This window comes from Rutidosis leptorrhynchoides, chromosome 6 (assembly GCF_046630445.1).
Source record: "Rutidosis leptorrhynchoides isolate AG116_Rl617_1_P2 chromosome 6, CSIRO_AGI_Rlap_v1, whole genome shotgun sequence".
Lineage (NCBI taxonomy): Eukaryota > Viridiplantae > Streptophyta > Magnoliopsida > Asterales > Asteraceae > Rutidosis > Rutidosis leptorrhynchoides.
The window spans coordinates 313315010-313342143 of NC_092338.1; the positions used below are offsets into that span (position 1 = coordinate 313315010).

Sequence of the window (27134 nt, forward strand, 5' to 3'; positions counted from 1 at the left end):
GTTTTAATATGTATTCATACACTTTTGAAAGACTTCAAGACACTTATCAAAATACTTCTACTTAACAAAAATACTTACAATTACATCCTCGTTCAGTTTCATCAACAATTCTACTCGTATGCACCCGTATTCGTACTCGTACAATACACAGCTTTTAGATGTATGTACTATTGGTATATACACTCCAATGATCAGCTCTTAGCAGCCCATGTGAGTCACCTAATACATGTGGGAACCATCATTTGGCAACTAGCATGAAATATCTCATAAAATTACAAAAATATGAGTAATCATTCATGACTTATTTACATGAAAACAAAATTACATATCCTTTATATCTAATCCATACACCAACGACCAAAAACACCTACAAACACTTTCATTCTTCAATTTTCTTCATCTAATTGATCTCTCTCAAGTTCTATCTTCAAGTTCTAAGTGTTCTTCATAAATTCCAAAAGTTCTAGTTTCATAAAATCAAGAATACTTCCAAGATTGCAAGTTTACTTCCAAGTTTTCTAAATCCATTCCAAGTAATCATCCAAGATCAAGAAACCTTTGTTACTTACAGTAGGTTATCTTTCTAATACAAGGTAATAATCATATTCAAACTTTAATTCAATTTCTATAACTATAACAATCTTATTTCGAGTGGAAATCTTACTTGAAATTGTTTTCGTGTCATGATTCTGCTTCAAGAACTTTCAAGCCATCCAAGGATCCTTTGAAGCTAGATCTATTTTTCTCATTTCTAGTAGGTTTATCCAAGGAACTTGAGGTAGTAATGATGTTCATAACATCATTCGATTCATACATATAAAGCTATCTTATTCGAAGGTTTAAACTTGTAATCACTAGAACATAGTTTAGTTAATTCTAAACTTGTTCGCAAATAAAAGTTAATCTTTCTAACTTGACTTTTAAAATCAACTAAACACATGTTCTATATCTATATGATATGCTAACTTAATGATTTAAAACCTGGAAACACGAAAAACACCGTAAAATCGAATTTACGCCGTCGTAGTAACACCGCGGGCTGTTTTGGGTTAGTTAATTAAAAACTATGATAAACTTTTATTTAAAAGTTGTTATTCTGGGAAAATGATTTTTATTATGAACATGAAACTATATCCAAAAATTATGGTTAAACTCAAAGTGAAAGTATGTTTTCTAAAATGGTCATCTAGACGTCGTTCTTTCAACTGAAATGACTACCTTTACAAAAACGACTTGTAACTTATTTTTCCGACTATAAACCTATACTTTTTCTGTTTAGATTCATAAAATAGAGTTCAATATGAAACCATAGCAATTTGATTCACTCAAAACGGATTTAAAATGAAGAAGTTATGGGTAAAACAAGATTGGATAATTTTTCTCATTTTAGCTACGTGAAAATTGGTAACAAATCTATTCCAACCATAACTTAATCAACTTGTATTGTATATTATGTAATCTTGAGATACCATAGACACGTATACAATGTTTTGACCTATCATGTCGACACATCTATATATATTTCGGAACAACCATAGACACTCTATATGTGAATGTTGGAGTTAGCTATACAGGGTTGAGGTTGATTCCAAAATATATATAGTTTGAGTTGTGATCAATACTGAGATACGTATACACTGGGTCATGGATTGATTCAAGATAATATTTATCGATTTATTTCTGTACATCTAACTGTGGACAACTAGTTGTAGGTTACTAACGAGGACAGCTGACTTAATAAACTTAAAACATCAAAATATATTAAAAGTGTTGTAAATATATTTTGAACATACTTTGATATATATGTATATATTGTTATAGGTTCGTGAATCAACCAGTGGCCAAGTCTTACTTCCCGACGAAGTAAAAATCTGTGAAAGTGAGTTATAGTCCCACTTTTAAAATCTAATATTTTTGGGATGAGAATACATGCAGGTTTTATAAATGATTTACAAAATAGACACAAGTACGTGAAACTACATTCTATGGTTGAATTGTCAAAATCGAATATGCCCCTTTTTATTAAGTCTGGTAATCTAAGAATTAGGGAACAGACACCCTAATTGACGCGAATCCTAAAGATAGATCTATTGGGCCTAACAAACCCCATCCAAAGTACCGGATGCTTTAGTACTTCGAAATTTATATCATATCCGAAGGGTGTCCCGGAATGATGGGGATATTCTTATATATATGCATCTTGTTAATGTCGGTTACCAGGTGTTCACCATATGAATGATTTTTATCTCTATGTATGGGATGTGTATTGAAATATGAAATCTTGTGGTCTATTGTTACGATTTGATATATATAGGTTAAACCTATAACTCACCAACATTTTTGTTGACGTTTAAAGCATGTTTATTCTCAGGTGAATACTAAGAGCTTCTGCTGTTGCATACTAAAATAAGGACAAGATTTGGAGTCCATGTTTGTATGATATTGTGTAAAAACTGCATTCAAGAAACTGATTTCGATGTAACATATTTGTATTGTAAACCATTATGTAATGGTCGTGTATAAACAGGATATTTTAGATTATCATTATTTGATAATCTACATAAAGCTTTTTAAACCTTTATTTATGAAATAAAGGTTATGGTTTGTTTTAAAAATAAATGCAGTCTTTGAAAAATGTCTCATATAGAGGTCAAAACCTCGCAACGAAATCAATTAATATGGAACGTTTTTAATCAATAAGAACGGGACATTTCAGTTGGTATCCGAGCGTTGGTCTTAGAGAACCAGAAAATTTGCATTAGTGTGTCTTATCGAGTTTGTTAGGATGCATTAGTGAGTCTGGACTTCGACCGTGTTTTCTTTAAAAATGATTGCTTAACATTTTTGTTGGAAACTATATATTATTAACATGTATATATTATGTGATATATTAATCTCTTAACATGTTTGATATTGTGTGATAGATGTCTACCTCTAGCACAAATCCCATTGACTCACCTAATAATAACGAAGAGTCGAATATATATTGGACTGATTCACAAGTTCCCGAAGAAGAACCGGAAGAAGAATCAGAACCGGAAGAAGAATCAGAACCGGAAGAGGAGGAACCGGAGGAGGAAATAGAACCGGTGGGGGAAATAATAAAACGGTTAAGTAAAAGAAAATCCTCAACCAACCGACCAAGGTTAATTATGGTCAATGGTGTTTCCGCCAAGGAAGCAAAATATTGGGAGGATTACCAATTCTCCGATGAATCGGATTCCGACGAGAATTCCGATGATGTTATAGAAATTACCCCAACTGAATTTAAAAAGGCAAAAGAAAATAATAAGGGAAAGGGCATAAAAATAGAGAAATCTAATTCCAATCCTGATGAACTTTATATGTATCGTCAACCCCCGAAGCCCTTAAGTTGTAACAATGACTCGGGAACCTCTAAACCACCAGGTTTTTCTAAACCGTTGTGGAAAACGACAGCTCGTATTAGGGGACCATCATATATCCCTAGAAACTTGGCAAAATGAACCAAAACCGAAGAAGAAGAAATGAGCGAGTCAGAATAAGATAGTTGTATTCGTGTGGTGTAATATATGTAATATAGTGTGCTTATGCTTTATGATATATGTAAAAATTGCTTGTATTAATAAGTATTTTTTTTATGAATCTAACTCTTGTCTATTTTACAGTATAAAAACACAAAATGGATAGACAACCCAATATTTTAAGAGACCTACCCGGAGACATGATTGATGAAATCTTGTCTAGAGTCGGTCAGAATTCTTCGGCACAACTATTTACGGCGAAATCAGTTTGTAAGACATTCGAAGAACGTTCCAAGAATGTCTTGGTTTATAAGAGACTTTCATTTAAAAGATGGGGGATATCACATTGGGAAACCTATAAGTTACGATATGTTTACTTTGACGCATATATTGCGGGGAACCCAAATGCTATTTTACGCAACGGGTTAAGAAATTATTTTGACTCAATGTATCCGAATATTGGACTTCATGATTTAGAAAAAGCGGCTAACATGCAACATAAAGAAGCATGCTATGCTTACGGGTTAGTAATGTTCGCTTCTCACCAAAGTGAGAAAAAGAACATCGGGCTACAACTATTAAACAAAACGTTCCCACAAGTAATGGAGTCGGTAATTGGGGTAAGAAATGAGGTTTTTAGGTTATTACGAGACTGTTGGTCATTACGTAACCCTCGTCCCTTTGACGACATTACAACACGCTGTCTTATCAACGGCCATAACGGTTATGTTCCACAAGACCAAGGATGGGAAGTAGTTCTAGTAAAACCAGAATGCATGACTTGTTTCTGGACGTATGAATTACGTTTCTTTATTGCCTTTGCTGAACGACTTGTGTACTAGCTAGAATTATCTTCACAACTATCTTGTATCAAAGTTATTGTGTGCTATATTTCATGCTTTATGAAAAATAAGCGGTATTGTAAGTTTGTAAAATATTGTATAAAAGTTTGAACGCGAAATATTATTATAATCAGTTTTTCATATAGAATTGTAGTAGTTGAATTGTATATTAGCTACTAAGTATGAACTTAACGGGTAGGTACTACCCGAATTTAAACTTATAAAACGCTAATATGAAGAAAAAGCTTTTATAAATGAGTTCATATTATGCTACGAAATACTATTAACTACTCTTAATATTCTGTATGATTAACTTGTTCCATTTGACTATTTTGAAGGAAATGGCACCGACTACTCGACACACCGTGAATATGAATGAAGAGGAATTCCGTACTTTTCTAGCTTCAAACATAGCCGCAGTACAGGCTGCGCTACATACCAACAATAACCTTGGATCTAGCAGTACAGAAAATCGTGTAGGATGCACCTACAAAGAATTCACTTCCTGCAAACCTTTGGAATTTGATGGAACCGAAGGACCTATCGGATTGAAACGGTGGACCGAGAAGGTCGAATCGGTGTTTGCCATAAGTAAGTGTACTGAAGAGGACAAAGTGAAGTACGCTACGCATACCTTCACAGGTTCTGCGTTAACATGGTGGAATACCTATTTAGAGTAAGTGGGACAAGATGATGCGTACGCACTACCGTGGTCAGCATTCAAGCACTTGATGAACGAGAAGTACCGTCCCAGAACCGAGGTCAATAAGCTCAAGACAGAACTTAGAGGGTTACGAACCCAAGGATTTGATATTACCACGTACGAAAGACGATTCACAGAATTGTGCCTATTGTGTCCGGGAGCGTTCGAAGATGAGGAAGAGAAGATCGACGCGTTTGTGAAAGGATTACCGGAAAGAATCCAAGAAGATATAAGTTCACACGAGCCCGCCTCCATACAACAGGCATGTAGAATGGCTCACAAACTAGTGAACCAGATTGAGGAAAGAATTAAAGAACAGACGGCTGAAGAGGCCAATGTGAAGCAAGTCAAAAGAAAGTGGGAGGAAAACGGTGATAAGAATCACCAATACAACAACAATAGCAATTACAATAATAATCGCAACAATTATCCCAACAATCGCAACATCAATCGCAACTACAACAAACGGCCCAACAACAACAACAACAAGAACAACAACAACAACAACTACAATAATCATCCCAACAACAATAACAACCGCAACAACAACAACAATCAGAAGCAGCTATGCCAAAGGTGTGAAAAGTATCACTCGGGGTTCTGCACCAAATTTTGCAAAAAGTGTAAAAGAAATGGTCATAGCGCGGCGAAGTGTGAGGTCTACGGACCAGGGGTTAACAGAACGAAAGGAACAAATGGTGTCGGAACGAGTAATGGCGGAGCAAGTAGTGTCGGAGCAAGTTATGCCAATGTAGTTTGTTATAAATGTGGAAAACCGGGCCACATTATTAGAAATTGCCCGAACCAGGAGAACACGAATGGACAAGGCCGTGGAAGAGTTTTCAATATTAATGCGGCGGAGGCACAGGAAGACCCGGAGCTTGTTACGGGTACGTTTCTTATTGACAATAAATCTGCTTACGTTTTATTTGATTCGGGTGCGGATAGAAGCTATATGAGTAGAGATTTTTGTGCTAAATTAAATTATCCATTGACGCTATTGGATAGTAAATTTTTACTCGAATTAGCAAACGGTAAATTAATTTCAGCAGATAATATATGTCGGAATCGAGAAATTAAACTGGGTAGCGAAATATTTAAGATTGATTTGATACCAGTAGAGTTAGGGAGTTTTGATGAAATAGTTGGCATGGACTGGCTGAAGAAGGTGAAAGCAGAGATCGTATGTTATAAAAATATAATTCGCATTGTACGAGAAGAAGGAGAACCCTTAATGGTGTACGGAGAAAAGGGCAACATGAAGCTACATCTTATTAGTAATTTGAAGGCACAAAAACTAATAAGAAAAGGTTGCTATGCTGTTCTAGCACACGTCGAGAAAGTACAAACTGAAGAAAAGAGCATCAATGATGTTCCCGTCGCAAAAGAATTTCCCGATGTATTTCCGAAAGAATTACCGGGACTACCTCCACATCGATCTGTTGAATTTCAAATAGATCTTGTACCAGGAGCTGCACCAATAGCTCGTGCTCCTTATAGACTCGCACCCAGCGAGATGAAAGAACTGCAAAGCCAACTACAAGAACTATTAGAACGTGGTTTCATTCGACCAAGCACATCACCATGGGGAGCTCCTGTTTTGTTTGTCAAGAAGAAGGATGGTACATTTAGGTTGTGTATTGACTACAGAGAGTTGAACAAACTTACCATCAAAAACCGTTATCCACTGCCGAGAATTGACGACTTATTTGATCAACTACAAGGCTCGTCGGTTTATTCGAAGATCGATTTACGTTCTGGATATCATCAAATGCGAGTAAAGGAGGATGATATTCTAAAAACTGCTTTTAGGACGCGTTATGGTCATTACGAGTTTATGGTTATGCCATTTGGATTGACTAACGCACCAGCTGTGTTCATGGACCTTATGAACCGAGTGTGTGGGCCATATCTTGACAAGTTTGTCATTGTTTTCATCGATGACATACTTATTTACTCAAAGAATGATCAAGAGCACGAAGAACATTTGAGAAAAGTGCTAGAAGTATTGAGGAAAGAAAAACTGTACGCTAAGTTTTCAAAGTGTGCATTTTGGTTGGAAGAAGTTCAATTCCTCGGTCACATAGTGAACAAAGAAGGTATCCAGGTGGACCCGGCAAAGATCGAAACAGTTGAAAAGTGGAAAACCCCAAAAACTCCGAATCATATACGTCAAATTTTTAGGATTGGCTGGTTACTACAGAAGATTCATCCAAGACTTTTCCAGAATAGCAAAACCCTTGACTGCATTAACGCATAAAGGGAAGAAATTTGAATGGAAGGATGAACAAGAGAAAGCGTTTCAATTATTGAAGAAAAAGCTAACTACGGCACCTATAATGTCATTGCCTGAAGGGAATGATGATTTTGTGATTTATTGTGATGCATCAAAGCAAGGTCTCGGTTGTATATTAATGCAACGGACGAAGGTGATTGCTTATGCGTCTAGACAATTGAAGATTCACGAGCAAAATTATACGATGCATGATTTGGAATTAGGCGCGGTTGTTTTTGCATTAAAGACTTGGAGGCACTACTTATATGAGGTCAAAAGTATTATATATACCGACCACAAAAGTCTTCAACACATATTTAATCAGAAACAACTGAATATGAGGCAGCGTAGGTGGATTGAATTGTTGAATGATTACGACTTTGAGATTCGTTACCACCCGGAGAAGGCAAATGTGGTAGCCGACGCCTTGAGCAGAAAGGATAGAGAACCCATTTGAGTAAAATCTATGAATATAATGATTCACACTAACCTTACTACTCAAATAAAGGAGGCGCAACAAGGAGTTTTAAAAGAGAGAAATTTAAAGGATGAAATACCCAAAGGATCGGAGAAGCATCTTAATATTTGAGAAGACGGAACCCGGTATAGGGCTGAAAGAATTTGGGTACCAAAATTTGGAGATATGAGAGAAATGGTACTTAGAGAAGCTCATAAAACCATATACTCAATACATCCTGGAACGGGGAAGATGTACAAGGATCTTAAGAAACATTTTTGGTGGCCAGGTATCAAAGCCGATATTGCTAAATATGTAGGAGAATGTTTGACGTGTTCTAAGGTCAAAGCTGAACATCAGTAACCATCAGGTCTACTACAACAACCTGAAATCCCGAAATGGAAATGGGAAAAAATTACCATGGATTTCATTACTAAATTGCCAAGGACTGCAAGTGGTTATGATACTATTTTGGTAATAGTTGATCGTCTCACCAAGTCAGCACACTTCCTGCCAATAAGAGAAGATGACAAGATGGAGAAGTTAGCACGACTGTATTTGAAGGAAGTCGTCTCCAGACATGGAATACCAATCTCTATTATCTCTGATAGGGATGGCAGATTTATTTCAAGATTCTGGCAGACATTACAGCAAGCATTAGGAACTCGTCTAGACATGAGTACTTCCTATCATCCACAAACTGATGGACAGAGCGAAAGGACGATACAAACGCTTGAAGACATGCTACGAGCATGTGTTATTGATTTCGGAAACAGTTGGGATCGACATCTACCGTTAGCAGAATTTTCCTACAACAACAGCTACCATTCAAGCATTGAGATGGCACCGTTTGAAGCACTTTATGGTAGAAAGTGTAGGTCTCCGATTTGTTGGAGTGAAGTGGGGGATAGACAGATTACGGGTCCGGAGATAATACAAGAAACTACCGAGAAAATCATCCAAATTCAACAAAGATTGAAAACCGCCCAGAGTCGACAAAAGAGCTACGCGGACAGTAAAAGAAAAGATATAGAGTTTGAAATTGGAGAAATGGTCATGCTTAAGGTTTCACCTTGGAAAGGCGTTGTTCGATTTGGTAAACGGGGGAAACTAAATCCAAGATACATTGGACCATTCAAGATTATAGATCGCGTCGGACCAGTAGCTTACCAACTGGAGCTACCTCAACAACTCGCGACTGTACATAACACTTTTCACGTCTCAAATTTGAAGAAATGTTTTGCTAAAGAAGATCTCACTATTCCGTTGGATGAAATCCAAATCAATGAAAAACTTCAATTCATTGAAGAAACCGTCGAAATAATGGATCGTGAGGTTAAGAGACTTAAACAAAACAAGATACCGATTGTTAAGGTTCGATGGAATGCTCGAAGAGGACCCGAGTTCACCTGGGAGCGTGAAGATCAAATGAAGAAGAAATACCCGCATTTATTTCCAGAAGATACGTCAACACCTCCAACTGCTTATAATTTCGGGACGAAATTTATTTAACGGGTAGGTACTGTAGTGACCCGAACTTTTTCATGTTTATATATATATTAAATGAAATTGTTATTTACATGATTAAGTGTTTCCAACATGTTAAGCAATCAAACTTGTTAAGATTTGATTAATTGAAATAGGTTTCATATAGACAATTGACCACCCAAGTTGACCGGTGATTCACGAACGTTAAAACTTGTAAAAACTATACGATGACATATATATGGTTATATATATAGTTAACATGATTTTATTATAAGTATGTATCTCATTAGGTATTTTAACAATGAGTTATATACATAAAAATGAGACTATGAATTTAAGAAACTCGAAAACGATATATATAACGATTATCGTTATAACAACGTCTTACTAGGTACATATGAATCATATTAAGATATTGATACACTTGGTTAATTATGTTAAATGATAAGTAAATATATTATTAAGTGTATTAACAATGAAATACATATGTAAAAATAAGACTACTAACTTAATGATTTCGAAACGAGACATATATGTAACGATTATCTTTGTAACGGCATTTAACTGTATATATATCATACTAAGATATATTATATATCATAATATCATGATAATATAACAATTTAACATCTCATTTGTTATAATAAACAATGGGTTAACAACATTCAACAAGATCGTTAACCTAAAGGTTTCAAAACAACATTTACATGTAACGACTAACGATGACTTAACGACTCAGTTAAAATGTATATACATGTAGTGTTTTAATATGTATTCATAAACTTTTGAAAGACTTCAAGACACTTATCAAAATACTTCTACTTAACAAAAATGCTTACAATTACATCCTCGTTCAGTTTCATCAACAATTCTACTCGTATGCACCCGTATACGTACTCGTACAATACATAGCTTTTAGATGTATGTACTATTGGTATATACACTCCAATGATCAGCTCTTAGTAGCCCATGTGAGTCACCTAACACATGTGGGAACCATCATTTGGCAACTAGCATGAAATATCTCATAAAATTACAAAAATATGAGTAATCATTCATGACTTATTTACATGAAAACAAAATTACATATCCTTTATCTCTAATCCATACACCAACGACCAAAAACACCTACAAATAGTTTAATTCTTCAATTTTCTTCATCTAATTGATCTCTCTCAAATTCTATCTTCAAGTTCTAAGTGTTCTTCATAAATTCCAAAAGTTCTAGTTTCATAAAATCAAGAATACTTCCAAGATTGCAAGTTTACTTCCAAGTTTTCTAAATCCATTCCAAGTAATCACCCAAGATCAAGAAACCATTGTTACTTACAGTAGGTTATATTTCTAATACAAGGTAATAATCATATTCAAACTTTAATTCAATTTCTATAACTATAACAATCTTATTTCGAGTGGAAATCTTACTTGAAATTGTTTTCGTGTCATGATTCTGCTTCAAGAACTTTCAAGCCATCCAAGGATCCTTTGAAGCTAGATTTATTTTTCTAATTTCCAGTAGGTTTATCCAAGGAACTTGAGGTAGTAATGATGTTCATAACATCATTCGATTCATACATATAAAGCTATCTTATTCGAAGGTTTAAACTTGTAATCACTAGAACATAGTTTAGTTAATTCTAAACTTGTTCGCAAATAAAAGTTAATCCTTCTAACTTGACTTTTAAAATCAACTAAACACATGTTCTATATCTATATGATATGCTAACTTAATGATTTAAAATCTGGAAACACGAAAAACACCGTAAAACCGGATTTACGCCTCCGTAGTAACACTGCGGGCTGTTTTGCTAACTATGATAAAGTTTTATTTAAAAGTTGTTATTCTAGGAAAATGATTTTTATTATGAACATGAAACTATATCCAAAAATTATGGTTAAACTCAAAGTGAAAGTATGTTTTCTAAAATGGTCATCTAGACGTCGTTCTTTCAACTAAAATGACTACCTTTACAAAAACGACTTGTAACTTATTTTTCCGACTATAAACCTATACTTTTTCTGTTTAAATTCATAAAATAGAGTTCAATATGAAACCATAGCAATTTGATTCACTCAAAACGGATTTAAAATGAAGAAGTTATGGGTAAAACAAGATTGGATAATTTTTCTCATTTTAGCTACGTGAAAATTGGTAACAAATCTATTCCAACCATAACTTAATCAACTTGTATTGTATATTATGTAATATTGAGATACCATAGACACGTATACAATGTTTCGACCTATCATGTTGACACATCTATATATATTTCGGAACAACCATAGACACTCTATATGTGAATGTTGGAGTTAGCTATACAGGGTTGAGGTTGATTCCAAAATATATATAGTTTGAGTTGTGATCAATACTGAGATACGTATACACTGGGTCGTGGATTGATTCAAGATAATATTTATTGATTTATTTCTGTACATCTAACTGTGGACAACTAGTTGTAGGTTACCAACGAGGACAACTGACTTAATAAACTTAAAACATCAAAATATATTAAAAGTGTTGTAAATATATTTTGAACATACTTTGATATATATGTATATATTGTTATAGGTTCGTGAATCAACCAGTGGCCAAGTCTTACTTCCCGACGAAGTAAAAATTTGTGAAAGTGAGTTATAGTCCCACTTTTAAAATCTAATATTTTTGGGATGAGAATACATGCAGGTTTTATAAATGATTTACAAAATAGACACAAGTACATGAAACTACATTCTATGGTTGAATTATCGAAATCGAATATGCCCCTTTTTATTAAGTCTGGTAATCTAAGAATTAGGGAACAGACACCCTAATTGACGCGAATCCTAAAGATAGATCTATTGGGCCTAACAAACCCCATCCAAAGTATCGGATGCTTTAGTACTTCGAAATTTATATCATATCCGAAGGGTGTCCCGGAATGATGGGGATATTCTTATATATATGCATCTTGTAAATGTCGGTTACCAGGTGTTCACCATATGAATGATTTTTATCTCTATGTATGGGATGTGTATTGAAATATGAAATCATGTGGTCTATTATTACGATTTGATATATATAGGTTAAACCTATAACTCACCAATAGTTTTGTTGACGTTTAAAGCATGTTTATTCTCAGGTGAATACTAAGAGCTTCCGCTGTTGCATACTAAAATAAAGACAAGATTTGGAGTCCATGTTTGTATGATATTGTGTAAAAACTGCATTCAAGAAACTGATTTCGATGTAACATATTTGTATTGCAAACCATTATGTAATGGTCGTGTGTAAACAGGATATTTTAGATTATCATTATTTGATAATCTACGTAAAGCTTTTTAAACCTTTATTTATGAAATAAAGGTTATGGTTTGTTTTAAAAATGAATACAGTCTTTGAAAAACATCTCATATAGAGGTCAAAACCTCGCAACGAAATCAATTAATATGGAACATTTTTAATCAATAAGAACGGGACATTTCAGTATGCCTGATAATTGCCATTGCCCACATGTACATGTTCTATCTTCTAGATTAACGAGGCCGTTTTTCCTTCCATCACGCACCTCTATTAGATTGTTTGTAGATGGAAATGCTTGCCATCTTCTTGATTTGTTCGTCCTCTTACCTAATTTACGTTCAACATATGGAGTAACCGTTGAAGTAAGACTAACTGCTTTGTTGTGATGTTTGAAAAATCAATCCTGTATAGAAGCGCGAAAAAATTCCAATAACATGCAAACTGGTAGCTTGCGAACATGTTTGGATAGAGCGTTAATAGACTCTACACTGTTGCTAGTAAGGTATGCATACCTAACATGATCAGCATGACTTCTGGACCATTTGTTGAAACCAACGTCATTTAGATACTTGTGAGACGCTTTTAATCTTTGTTGAAATACACTAACATTGTAACGTCCTCCCAATAGGGTCTGGAAGGAACGTCACTAATATCAAAACATACCAACATATTATAATAAACGAGAACAATACTAAATGATGAATTTAACTTTAATGAGTATGCAGCGGAAAATGAAATGTCGTTACAATGACAGGAATAACAATATCGTAAATGTTCACATGCAGAAGTAATAAATGCGATATCTCTTGATCCTATGTCCAAGTAGCATCACATAAACGGTAAGTATAAGAGCTTGAATCAAACAGCACCTGAGACAAAACATGCTAAAGTGTCAACCAAAAAGGTTGAGTGAAGTTCATAGGTTTAACAAAAAGTTTGTCGTTGTTTTAGACCACAAGATTTAGTTTGTAAAGTTGATCTCCCGCAGGATCAAAAAGTTATGCCAGTGCGTGATATTTAGACTAAACGTTGTTTGCCCCGTGACAAGTTGTTCTATCCTTGTCGTTTAATTTCATTATTAAGTAATACAAAGACTTAGTCAAATGTATCGGGGACGTTACTCCCGATAGGCCTACCCCCAATAATTAAGCATGCCGCAACAATTAAAAATATCACTGTAGGGACTTAGTCGGACATAGTCGGGTATAACATAGTTTAACAGTTTGGTACTTGTGTCTAAAGTGTAAAAAGTAAAAACAGCATGTGTCTCACCCCAAGTAAAAGTAAGTAAGTTTGCTAGCAATAAAGAGGGGCTATGAATTCACCTTAGTAAGTAGAGAGAGAGTTATTCCTCGGAATAAAGAGTTGAACGAGTGAGCAGAAAAGTCAACCTATTGACATTTAAGAGTAGTTAAGTGTTTTGCCCATGTTTAAGTTTAAGTATGTGTTTAAGTATAGTTTGTTTTACTAAGTTTCTATTCCTAGTAAGTTACTATTTTTATAAAGTTTCCATTTTTAGAAAGTTTCTTATTTTACTAAGTTTCTATGGCTAGAGAGTTTCTACTTTTATCAGTGTTTTCCATTTTAGGATAATTGCCGTATTAGATAAGCTTCCAATCACCCCTTTCCCTTCGAATGACTAATTTAGATCTAAGGGCTTGAGCCATAGGACCCTTTAAATCGAAAATCCAAACCCTATATCTAGAATCTCATAGAAACCATTCGTCAAGAAAGTTCGAAGATCTATACATCTCTAATACATATTCTAAAATGTTTTTATGTTACAATATAAGTAGTAGGTTATAGGTGCTAGTAATAGTAATAGTGTATACATGTTATTTATTTTATTTTTAATTGCATATAATTTATAACATTATTTACATGTTTCGGTAAAAATAATAATCGAAGTAAAAAGTAAAAAGTAAAAAAGTAAAAAGTAAAAAGTAAAAAAATAAAAAGTAAGAAAAGAATACTTACTAGTAGTAATTCTTCAAAGAAAGAATGAGAGAAATTTTGGTGTGAGTTTGAATGAGAAATGAGGGGTATTTATACTTGAAAAAATTAGGTAAAAGAATAAAAATAATTAAAAGAAAAAGAAATATTTTAATTCTTAATGGGATTTTAAAATTAAAAAGTATTAAATGTTAGGTCATGGGATAATGCACAAAATAAAATAATAAAAGTAGTTTTTCCATTACAATTTTTAATTAAAAAGTAATTTATTTATTTATTTATTTATTTTTTTTAATTTAAGGATTATTTTTTTATATAAATAAACAAATTGATTTAATAACTTTCTAAGAATATTTGTCAATAATATTTTATTTTATTTTATTTTTATTTAATTTATAAATACAAATTTTGCATAAAAATAATAAATAATTCGGTATTTTGTATTTTTAATAATAATTATGATTTTAATTATTAAACTATAGTTTTAGTAAGTTTGTAAATATTATTACATTTATATATAATTGGATTTATTATATAGTTAAATATATGATACATTAACTAAATAATAAAAGTGATACAAAGTTTATATACTTAGTTAAATTATGTCAAATTATATAAATTAATAATATATTATTTATTTAAGCGAACATTGTTGACTAAAAATTACTATTCAGTCAATATTTAATTGTATATAACAACCCTTAATACATATAGTCAGACATATAACCCTAGGGTTAATTCAGTAATTTAGAAGTCAAAAAGTGAGAGTTGTTACAGTACCTCCCCGTTAATAAAAACTTCGTCCCGAAGTTTTAGGTAGACTTCTCGGATGCATCAGCGGTTGAGAAGAGATGGGGATATTTCTGTTTCATTTGGTCTTCACGTTCCCAGGTATACTCGGGGCCACGTCGTGAATTCCAACGGATCTTAACAATAGGTATGGTGCTTTGTTTTAAGCGTTTAGCAGATCGGTCCATGACTTCTACGGGTTCCTCTATGAAGTGCATTTTATCATCAATGCGAATGTCATCTAAAGGAATAACGAGAGTGTCATCAGCGAGCCACTTTTTAAGATTCGAGACATGAAATACGTCGTGTACGCTGCTAAGTTCAGCAGGTAATTCTAATCGATAAGCCACGGGTCCGATCCTTTCAGTAATCTTGAAGGGTCCAACAAAACGCGGACTTAGTTTGCTTCGTTTACCAAAACAAACGACGCCTTTCCAAGGGGATACTTTCAACATGACTTTGTCACCAACTTGGAATTCCAAATCTTTTCGACCTTTATTAGCATAGATCTTCTGTCGGCTGCGTGCAGTTTCTATTCGTTTCTTAATCTGAACTATTTTTTCGGTTGTCTCGTGTATGATTTCAGGACCAGTTAACTATCTGTCCTCTAATTCATCCCAGCACAGTGGGGATCTACATTTTCGTCCGTATAAGGCCTCAAAAGGTGCAGCCTTAATACTTGAGTGGTAGCTATTATTGTAAGAGAATTCAACCAAAGGCAAATGTCTATCCCAGCCTTTTCCGAAGTCGATAACACAAGCGCAAAGCATATATTCCAATGTTTGAATGGTTCGTTCACTTTGACCATTGGTTTGCGGATGATAAGCAGTACTCATGTCGAGTTGAGTTCCAAGAGCAGTTTGTAAGGATTTTTAGAATCTGGAAGTGAATCTACTGTCGCGATCGGATATGATTGATATATGAACACCATGACGAGAGACAATTTCTTTGATATATAGTTGTGACAATCTCTCCATCTTGTCGGTCTCCTTGATCGGTAAGAAATGAGCAGATTTAGTAAGACGATCTACTATGACCCATATAGCATCATTGCCACTAGAAGTCTTGGGCAATTTAGTAATAAAGTCCATAGCGATACATTCCCACTTCCACTGCGGAATATCGGGTTGTGTCAACAGACCAGAAGGCTTTTGATGTTCAGCCTTGACTTTCAAATAAGTGAGACACTTACTAACATAAGTAGCAATGTCGGCTTTCATATTAGGCCACCAGTAGAATTCCTTCACATCGTCGTACATCTTACTGGAACCCGGATGAATAGAATACCTAGTCTTATGCGCTTCATCCAAGACTAGTTCACGGAGATTACCGAAGCGAGGAACCCAAATTCTGTTGCCAAAGTACCGTGTACCATTAGCTTTCACTTGGAGTTGGTTCTCGAAACCGATAGGTCCTTCACCTTCGATAAGTGTTGGTTCAATAGCTTCCAGTTGAGCTTCGCAGATTCGTGATATAAGATTTGATTTGATTTTCAGGTTTAAGGCATGAACATGTTTAACATCGTCTTTTCGACTAAGGGCATCGGCAACTACGTTTGCCTTGCCAGGATGACATTCCATCTTACGGTCATAATCGTTCAATAACTCTAGCCATCAGCTTTGCCTCATATTCAACTGTTTTTGATCAAAGATGTGTCGAGGACTTTTATGGTCAGTGTACACCGTAAACTAGGTACCATATAGATAATGTCTCCATATCTTTAATGAAAATACCACGGTACCTAACTCAAGGTCGTGTGTGGTATAGTTCTCCTCGTGTTTCTTCAACTGTCTAGATGCGTAGGCAATAACCTTTTCACGTTGCATTAAAACACAACCAAAGCCTTGCTTTGAGGCATCGCAGTAAACAACAAAATCATCAGTACCTTCAGGTAAAGATAGAATCGGGGCTGTGGTCAACTTCTCTTTTAGAATCTTGAAAGCAGATTCCTGTTCTTCGGGCCACTCAAACTTCTTCCCTTTTTGAGTTAGCTTCGTAAGAGGTTTGGCAAGAAGTGAAAAATCTTTTATGAATCTCCGATAGTAAGCGGAAAGTCCCAAAAATTGACGAATATGCTTCGCAGTCTTTGGTATCTACTAATATCAAGATGATCTTTTTTCTTCTTGCATTTGGGTTTTTGAACAGATAGCTTGAGAGTTTTCTTTGAATCACTTTCTATTCCATACGTCATGATATTAGAATTTTTCTATGAATTACCGTAATATAATCACGTTGGCCACCGTTATTATATTTCACTAATTCATATTTTCATTCCAAGGTCACTCCATAAGGTCAGGATATGATAAATGATGATTTCTAATATAGTGTATTAAGGATAGCAGTAATCTTAGCTGGATCGACAACATGTCGGTTTTAAGCCAAAACTTGCACTTTGAAAAGTTTGCGTAGAGTTGTTCTTCTTCTTAAGAATGAATTTGCAAATGTTTCTCATGTTCTTTCTCACTCTCGGAGCAGATCAAAACGTCATCCATGAAAATAGTTACGAACTTGTCGAGTCATGGTTCACTAGTTTTAAGTTGCAGTCTTTATAGACTTGGTCAACTTTCATACCTTTGAAAGTTATGGAAGTTGTGAAAGTTATGAAATGGACGTGGTCAAACGAGAAAGTTACGAGACATCGTGGTAAGAGTTGGTGCAGTTGGACGAACCATGATTCTCCACTACATAAGGGTGTATAGAAGTTTGATAAATCTGATAGGTCATAAGTTTGAAGACTTTTTAAGCTAGATAAAGATGAATATGATATGAACGAAACACTTTATATTTTTAAGAATGAGGCATTAAACAGACCTTTATTACACGATTCGAAAATAGAAATAGTTTAAGGCATAGCCTTTACATAGATAAGAAATTTGGAAAAATAAATTAGGAAATATTAAGATTGAAGTATCTCTTCTTCTCTTCCTCAACCTTCTTCATAAACTTCTCAACTTTCTCATTCTTCGCCTTTAGTTTCTCATGCAGGAATTCGAGATTATCATAAAGATTAGAAATACCATTGTTGATTACATGGTACTTGTGGTCCCTCATAGAAAGTTAATTATTCACGCGGTTTTCCTCCATCTTCAATCTAAAGTCAACATCTTCTCTTAAGTAGGAGAGAGATTGCTTCCCCCATCAGGCATTTCTTGTAAGGGTGCAAACCAAAGTCCACATCGGTCATGGGATAAAACAAATGTATGTATATAATCTCTTTCTTTAGCTCAGCATTTTCCTCCATGAGCTTCTTGATCGCTAGGTCTTTTTCCTTCATTTGAGCATCGATCCTAGCAATATGGCGAATAAGGTCATCGGTAGTTTTTCGCAGATTCATGAGCTCGTACTTGGTATCAACTTCATCGTAGGAAGGAGATCAGGATCTTTTCTTTGACGTCCCAGTTTCTTCAAGACATTTCCTCTTGTCTTTATTCCTCGGGGTTGGATAGTATTCAGGAGACCCATGTAAATTTAGAGTAGTATTTGGGCTATAATTTAGTGAGGGAGGACCACCAAAGCCATAAGGTGGACTTTGGACTGGACTTTCTGTGGAAGACCTTTCAGTATCTTTTTCGGTTGGCTTGAAAAGATTCATTTTGGTCGTTTGATGATAATTAGACATCCTAACATTAGGAAGGATATTTTGATTAGAATCTTTAAGTCAAGTTTATTAAAGCATAATCGTTAAGATTATGGGGCAATCCTAAGTGCTTTAATTCTAAGGCAGGAAAGGTTATAGTTTCCTAGATTGCTAAGGCACCCTAGCTAACAAGTAAGGCACATATAAAAATGCAATCCTGGTTCTCTATAACAGCCTGGTTATGCTCTGATACCAATCTGTAACGTCCTCCCAATAGGGTCTGGAAGAAACGTCACTAATATCAAAACATACCAACATATTATAATAAACGAGAACAATACTAAATGATGAATTTAACTTTAATGAGTACGCAGCGGAAAATGAAATGTCGTTACAATGACAAGAATAACAATATCGTAAATGTTCACATGCAGAAGTAATAAATGCGATATCTCTTGATCCTATGTCCAAGTAGCATCACATAAACGGTAAGTATAAGAGCTTGAATCAAACAGCACCTGAGACAAAACATGCTAAAGTGTCAACCAAAAAGGTTGAGTGAAGTTCATAGGTTTAACAAAAAGTTTGTGGTTGTTTTAGACCACAAGATTTAGTTTGTAAAGTTGATCTCTCGCAGGATCAAAAAGTTATGCCAGTGCGTGATATTTAGACTAAACGTTGTTTGCCCCGTGACAAGTTGTTCTGTCCTTGTCGTTTAATTTCATTATTAAGTAATACAAAGACTTAGTCAAATGTATCGGGGACGTTACTCCCGATAGGCCTACCCCCAATAATTAAGCATGCCGCAGCAATTAAAAATATCACTGTAGGGACTTAGTCGGACATAGTCAGGTATAGCATAGTTTAACAGTTTGGTACTTGTGTCTAAAGTGTAAAAAGTAAAAACAGTATGTGTCTCACCCCAAGTAAAAGTAAGTAAGTTTGCTAGCAATAAAGAGGGGCTATGAATTCACCTTAGTAAGTAGAGAGAGAGTTATTCCTCGGAATAAAGAGTTGAACGAGTGAGCAGAAAAGTCAACCTATTGACATTTAAGAGTAGTTAAGTGTTTTGCCCATGTTTAAGTTTAAGTATGTATTTAAGTATAGTTTGTTTTACTAAGTTTCTATTCCTAGTAAGTTACTATTTTTATAAAGTTTTCATTTTTAGAAAGTTTCTTATTTTACTAAGTTTCTATGGCTAGAGAGTTTCTACTTTTATTAGTGTTTTCCATTTTAGGATACTTGTCGTATTAGATAAGCTTCCAATCACCCCTTTCCCTTCGAATGGCTAATTTAGATCTAGGGGATTGAGCCATAGGACCCTTTAAATCGGAAATCCAAACCCTCTACCTAGAATCTCATAGAAACCATTCGTCAAGAAAGTTCGAAGATCTATACATCTCTAATACATATTCTAAAATGTTTTTATGTTACAATATAAGTAGTAGGTTATAGGTGCTAGTAATAGTAATAGTGTATACATGTTATTTATTTTATTTTTAATTGCATATAATTTATAACATTATTTACATGTTTCGGTAAAAATAATAATCGAAGTAAAAAGTAAAAAGTAAAAAGTAAAAAAGTAAAAAGTAAAAAGTAAAAAAAACAAAAAGTAAGAAAAGAATACTTACTAGTAGTAATTCTTCAAATAGAGAATGAGAGAAATTTTGGTGTGAGTTTGAATGAGAAATGAGGGGTATTTATACTTGAAAAAATTAGGTAAAAGAATAAAATAATTAAAAGAAAAAGAAATATTTTAATTCTTAATGGGATTTTAAAATTAAAAAGTATTAAATGTTAGGTCATGAGATAATGCACAAAATAAAATAATAAAAGTAGTTTTTCCATTACAATTTTTAATTAAAAAGTAATTTATTTATTTATTTATTTTATTTTAAGGATTATTTTTTTATATAAATAAACAAATTGATTTAATACTTTTCTCAGAATATTTGTCAATAATATTTTATTTTATTTTTATTTTATTTTTATTTAATTTATAAATATAAATTTTGCATAAAAATAATAAATAATTCGGTATTTTGTATTTTTAATAATAATTATGATTTTAATTATTAAACTATAGTTTTAGTAAGTTTGTAAATATTATTACATTTATATATAATTGGATTTATTATATAGTTAAATATATAATACATTAACTAAATAATAAAAGTGATACAAAGTTTATATACTTAGTTAAATTATGTCAAATTATATAAATTAATAATATATTATTTATTTAAGCGAACATTGTTGACTAAAAATTACTATTCAGTCAATATTTAATTGTATATAACAACCCTTAATACATATAGTCAGACATATAACCCTAGGGTTAATTCAGTAATTTAGAAGTCAAAAAGTGAGAGTTGTTACAAACATGATCTTGAAAATCTGACAAACGATAAGCCTTAACCATTTTCCAATAGTGCCATTCAAAATATTTGAATTTGTTGGACATCGTTTTTATGTTCATGAATAGATGACGTGCGCAAAAAGAGTGAAAGGCTTCAGGAAGCACATTTGAAATACCATGTGCTATTGAAGGAGCACGATCAGAAATAAAGGTAATCTCTGACATACGATTACTCATACCACAACTCTCTAAATGATCTCTTAGATTGCCAAAAAACCATGACCAAACCTCGTTTGTCTCGCCTTCACCAATTCCATAAGCCAATGGCAAAATTCCGTTATTGGCATCCATTGCAACAGCGACTAAATTTGTACTCAAGTATCCAGCTTTCAAATGTGCACCATCAACGATGATAATAGGGCAAACATTTTGGACAAATGATCGAATCTGCACGCAAACAAAGCAAATGAGATTGCTATTAGTTTAAGATAAAACAATTTTAGAATTAGTGATACTTACAACTGCGCCAAAAGACATGTAACACATCACGAATCTATTTTCATTATCAGTCACCACATTTGTCATGCTTCCTGGGTTATGAATCTTAATGTTATGAAGATAAATGGGAAGCATTCGGAACGAGTCATCCATACTGCCACGAAGCATCTCTATTGCATGACACTTGGCTCTCCATGCTTGATTGTAAGAAATGCTCACCCGAAAACGGTTGCCAACATCATCACGTATATCTTTTGGATTATAGTCTCGATTTGCAGCTTTGAACGATTCCATCAGAATACTTCATAGCACCTTTTTGGAAGCATGTTTATTATTTCCCATAATTTGGGTACGTGAGCATGTGTGTACATGCAATTTCTTTACGATGAAGTTGTCAGTGTGGCGTATTTTGTATGCACTACATTTTCACTCACAATTTGGCAACATGCATTTAGCAGTGAATCGAGATTTGTCCGACTTTACAAAATCATCCTTGTTTAAAAAAGTTTGTCGAACTTTAATCAAATCGGATACTCTATAACTGGTTATTATTTGGCTCGTAGATTCAGTCTCTTGGTCATGCTCACTCAATAAAAGTGGCATATTCCAGAATACATCCTTTTTTTCTTCCTCTTTTTCATCTTCATCTTCATCTTGATCTTCTCTGTCATTTTCTTCCTCCGAAGCACTAGACGCGACAACTGATTCAAAAGGGTGATCTGTTTTTTTAATTTTACATACGTTCTCAACTCCATAGTTGAAGAAATCAAACTCTTCTGTGTTTGGAGGTGGTACTTCAGGTCGTGCTTCTTCCAAATTGGGTGTCTGAAGGTTTGTGCTCTCCTCGTTTGTTGGTAGGTTTTGTTGGACATCGTGTGTTGGTAGGTTTTGATGGACATTGTGTATTGGTAGGATTTTCACTAACTGTAAGTTTTCTGGGAGTTGATGCATTGTAACTTTGTCGACAATGTAAATATTAATAGGAGCATTTGATATTGCATGTTGTAGAAAATCACGAAAGTCTTCATAATCATCAGTAATATCAAAAACAAGATTATCGACAACATATCTCATTAAAACAGGAGCATTAGGTGGCAAATTAATTTTTCTAAGAACAATTTTTAACAATATTCTTCGAGTAATTGATTTTTGGGGAGCAACTGGGAGTTTTAATCGTGTTCTAAAACAATCTAGAGGCAAATACATAGGTAAGTTATTAATAAATTGAAAAGAACCACCACAACATATATGAATAACAAAGGTTTCATTATCACTAAAACTCATTATTTAAAACAAAGAAAGTTACCTTAATGACGCTTGAAATTATATGATTTATGTGGAAATGGTGGAAATGAAGTGAAAATAGAGCTAGTAATATGTACCTTATATGAAGTGAAAAAGTTATCCGTAATAGTACAAAAATCGTACAAAATCTTATCCACGAAATCATGAAATTCTTATCGGGATAAGACGCAAGACGCAAGACGCAAAGGCGCAAGTCGCAAGACGCAATACGCAAGGGGACGCAAGTCTCTTTGTTGCGTTTGTCATTAACGCAAGGTCGCAACATCGCAAGGTCGCAAAGACGCAAGGTCGCAAGGACGCAAGGTGTCTTGCACCTTGCGAGGGCAAATTGTCAAACTTTTTTTTTAGGGCTGTCAGTCAACAAGCTTAAAAAAAAGGGCATTTTGGTGATAATCCAGACTACTTCTAGGAGGCCTGTGTAGTGGCCCAGTACTTCATTAGGCCCAACTGAATTATTATTTTATATTTTTAAGCTGTTTTATACAAAAAAAAAAAAAAAAATTATAAAAAAAATCATAGTAATAAATGTCATTCTAAATTGTACTGTAGTATATATTTATTTAATTATTATTTTTACTAACTACTTCGTATAACTCACAGTCAAACTCTTTTAACAACATAACCAAGTAGTTTTCATTAGAATGGTGAAAATTTTAATGATAAGATTGGTGACGTGAGCTAGTTTTAAAAGAATCCATCAAACTTGGACACGTGCAATTTATAAGCCTACCACAAAAGAACTAGTCCAAACAATCATCTCACTCCCCGGAGATGATAGCTTCTTTTGCTATTGATTCTGAGTTCGTATCGCTACAATAGAAGAGTAAATTTCATTGATTCATAAACTCGTATGTAGTTACTGAACGGCACCACTCGATCCTCCTCGGGTGATCCCAATCGCTGTTAAAAAGAAAAAATAAGCTGTTCATTGTGGTCATTCACGTTACCATGCCTTAACCTGTGTTTGGAGGCACTTAGGTAAACTTCTATTCCTCGGCTGACTGTAAGACCATTTTTAACGCGGCGTCAGAGGGGTCCCGTCAGACGCGCTGGCAGTGGGTGACGCCCCCTGACGCCCCTAGTGGGGCGTTACGGCTGACGCGGGAGGGGCGTCAGTCAACTTTTTCACGAAAAAAAAAAATGCGTCAGGGTTTCTGATTGGTCCACGTATTTTAATGATTTTAATTTTGTTTTTGCTTTTTTTTTATTTAAATTATTTATATTCTTTTCTATATAAACACATCAAAACCCATCATTTTTAACCCATCAAACTCAATATTTTCTCTCATTTTAACACTTTCATTCAAATATTTTTTTGTTTTTGTTTTTGTTTTTTTTATTTATTTAAATTATTTATTTTCTTTTATATATAACCATCAAAACCTATCATTTTTAACACATCAAACTCAATTTTTTCTCTTATTTTAACACTTTCATTCAAATATTTTTGTTTTGTTTTGTTTTGTTTTTTTTATTTGAATTATTTATATTCTTTTCTATATAAACCCATCAAAACCTATCATTTTTAACACATCAAACTCAATAATTTATGTAATGGTTAAATTTTATGTAATGATTAATTTTTTATGTAATGGTTAATTTTTATATGTTTTTTAATTATATGTAATATAATTTGTATGCATAATAAAATAAAAAAGAAAAAATAAAACTGGTGGGACCTATTTGACACTGGAGGGGCGTCCGGGTTATTTTGGTGTCAGAGGGTGACACTGCCACGTCAGAGGCAGATTGCACTTTTTAGCCAAAAAGTGGACAATCTGCCTGTGACGTCACAGGCAGGGTTATATATGGTCTAACATAAATAAGCTCATAAGTTAACTTTTTATGCTTTATGAGATTTTCTGTTTGAGCTTATAGACTTAAATAACTCGTAAGCTGAAGCTTCTAAGCTCATAAGCCCGTTAGAGTTAAGCTTATCGGCTGTTTTAAAATCAAATAAGCCCATAACCCGTAAAAGTAAGCTAGTGAAACGTCTAGTTCTGTTTGAGCGATGTAGGCATTTGTGTAGGCAAAGAAGTAAAGTGTGTGATGAACAGTGGGAGTTTAAGTGGTGGGCGGTCATGGCCGTCACGAACCTCTTTAACGTCGTCAGGGAAAAGGATACAGAAGGAGATGGCAGAACTCGGCACTGACCCACCTGCAGACTGCTCAGCTGGTCCCAAAGGCGATAACCTTTACCACTGGTTCGCTACTCTCTTTGGTCCACAAGGTCAACCCACATCCTTATCTTCAAAAAAACCTTTTAGTTCCCGGTTAACTAAATTCATTTGATTTTATTCCTATCGCAAGATATCAACAATATATTTCAAAACTAAATAAACAAACAATGTATTACAATCGACAACGTTTTATTGATTTGATTGTTTATTGTTGGTATAGGAACACCTTACGAAGGAGGCATATACTTTCTTGACATAACATTTCCAGCTAATTATCCTTTTAAGCCTCCAAAGGTGTTGATGCATATTTTGTATGGCCGTCACTGGGCTAATAACGTCTATTCTTACATTGTACACCTAGTTTATATACACGCGTGAAACTGATCAGTTATATGAGCATATGTAACTATTGGGCTATTCATGTCGATAGGCCCATTAGGGCAACCTAAGTCTAGGTCGTCTATATATATCAGTTTATGTGTGTCTTTAGGGTTAAGAGATCATGAGTCTAAACCCTATTTGAGAGAGCCGCATTCGGCGATCCTGTGCATAGGGGAGATCATGCTCGATCTCCTCTGGCCAACCGATGTTTCTTCACTCACGAATTCATCCTCTCTACTCTCATGAATCGAGTAAATATAAATAAAACATTTTATTAATAGATAATTAAATAAATTACAAAATACGATTACATAAATTGAAAATACGATTACATAAATTGAAAATACGATACATAAAATTATGGTATTGTCCCGATCGTGTCATCACTCACGAATTCATCCTATCTACTCTCATGCGGAAGATCGCCCCAAATATTCTTAGCATACAACTCGATTCATGTCAAGCGTATTACTGTTTTTTCGAGCATTTCGGTCAATTTATCATCGTCCTTAAGCCACTCGAATATCTCTGATTCTTCATCACAAATAATCGAGCAAAGTAGATAAATTAATGCCGGTAACAACAACATCAGACGTATGTTTCATACCACCGTAGTATTCCATCATATTGTCGGTAAAATACCCACCAGAATAAATGCCGAAAGTAACAATGTTAGTGAACATGATGGTTTTAAAGTTTTTAGTGAGACTGTATATAAAATATGTTTTAGTGAGAGTGAATATGTGTAAAAATGAAATGGTTTATGTGTTTGTATAGGTGTGAAAAAAGTGATTAAAAAGAACTAAAAACAAATTTAAAATTTTAACGGTAAAAATATTTAAAATTAAATGGTACCCCCTCTGTCCCTATATTATTGTCCAGTATACTATTTTGGGACGTCCCATTTTAATTTTCCACTTAGTATTTTAACCAATTAAAATAGGTTATAGTGGAGAGGGAAAATATTTTGTTGGTGGATAATGAAGTTAGTAAAATTTATTATAACTATGTGTTGTTTGTCTGGTGACAATTAAATAGGGACGCAGGGAGTAATTATCGTTAAGTTCAACGTCGGATTGCCGATGGTGGTTCAACGACGCAGAGGAAGGACGTTGGCGCGGTGTTGTTGAACATCCCTTCCCTGACGTCGGTGAGCGAACGTGGCGGAAAAACACTACCACACCGGGTGCTCTTATAATGCGATCTACTGTTAGACAATTATAACAGTCGCCTCACAACTTAGAGTATTGTAAATTATTATTTTAATAAAGTAGATTACATCGATGGTCCTTGTATTTTTTATTCAAATTATACCGATGATCTCTATCTATTACAGTAATAATTACATTATTCGCCTCTGACTTTGACTTTTAACTTATTTCACTCATTTTAAGGGTGGGTGTGATGAAACTAGCTGGAGCTGAAAAATGTAGCTGAAACTGAAACTAGAGCTTATGGGCTAGAGCTAGAGCTTATTTTTGAAGCTGGTAGTTGGAGTTTGTTATTTTTTTACAAGTGTTTGGTAAAATAGCTGGAGTTTA

At 34.1% G+C, this 27134-nt stretch overlaps 1 protein-coding gene across 1 annotated transcript in view; it reads left to right on the forward strand.

The window, feature by feature from the left end:
- Nucleotides 1-25792, forward strand: part of LOC139855771 (constitutive photomorphogenesis protein 10-like) — a 166690-nt gene extending 140898 nt beyond the window's left edge. Inside the window, exons 2-3 of the mRNA XM_071845017.1 lie at nucleotides 25062-25262; nucleotides 25433-25792. Of these exons, the coding sequence (XP_071701118.1) occupies nucleotides 25082-25262; nucleotides 25433-25590 (339 nt within the window). The 5' untranslated portion in view covers nucleotides 25062-25081 and the 3' untranslated portion in view covers nucleotides 25591-25792. The remainder of the gene's footprint in view (nucleotides 1-25061; nucleotides 25263-25432) is intronic.
- The last annotated feature ends 1342 nt before the right edge of the window (nucleotides 25793-27134 follow it).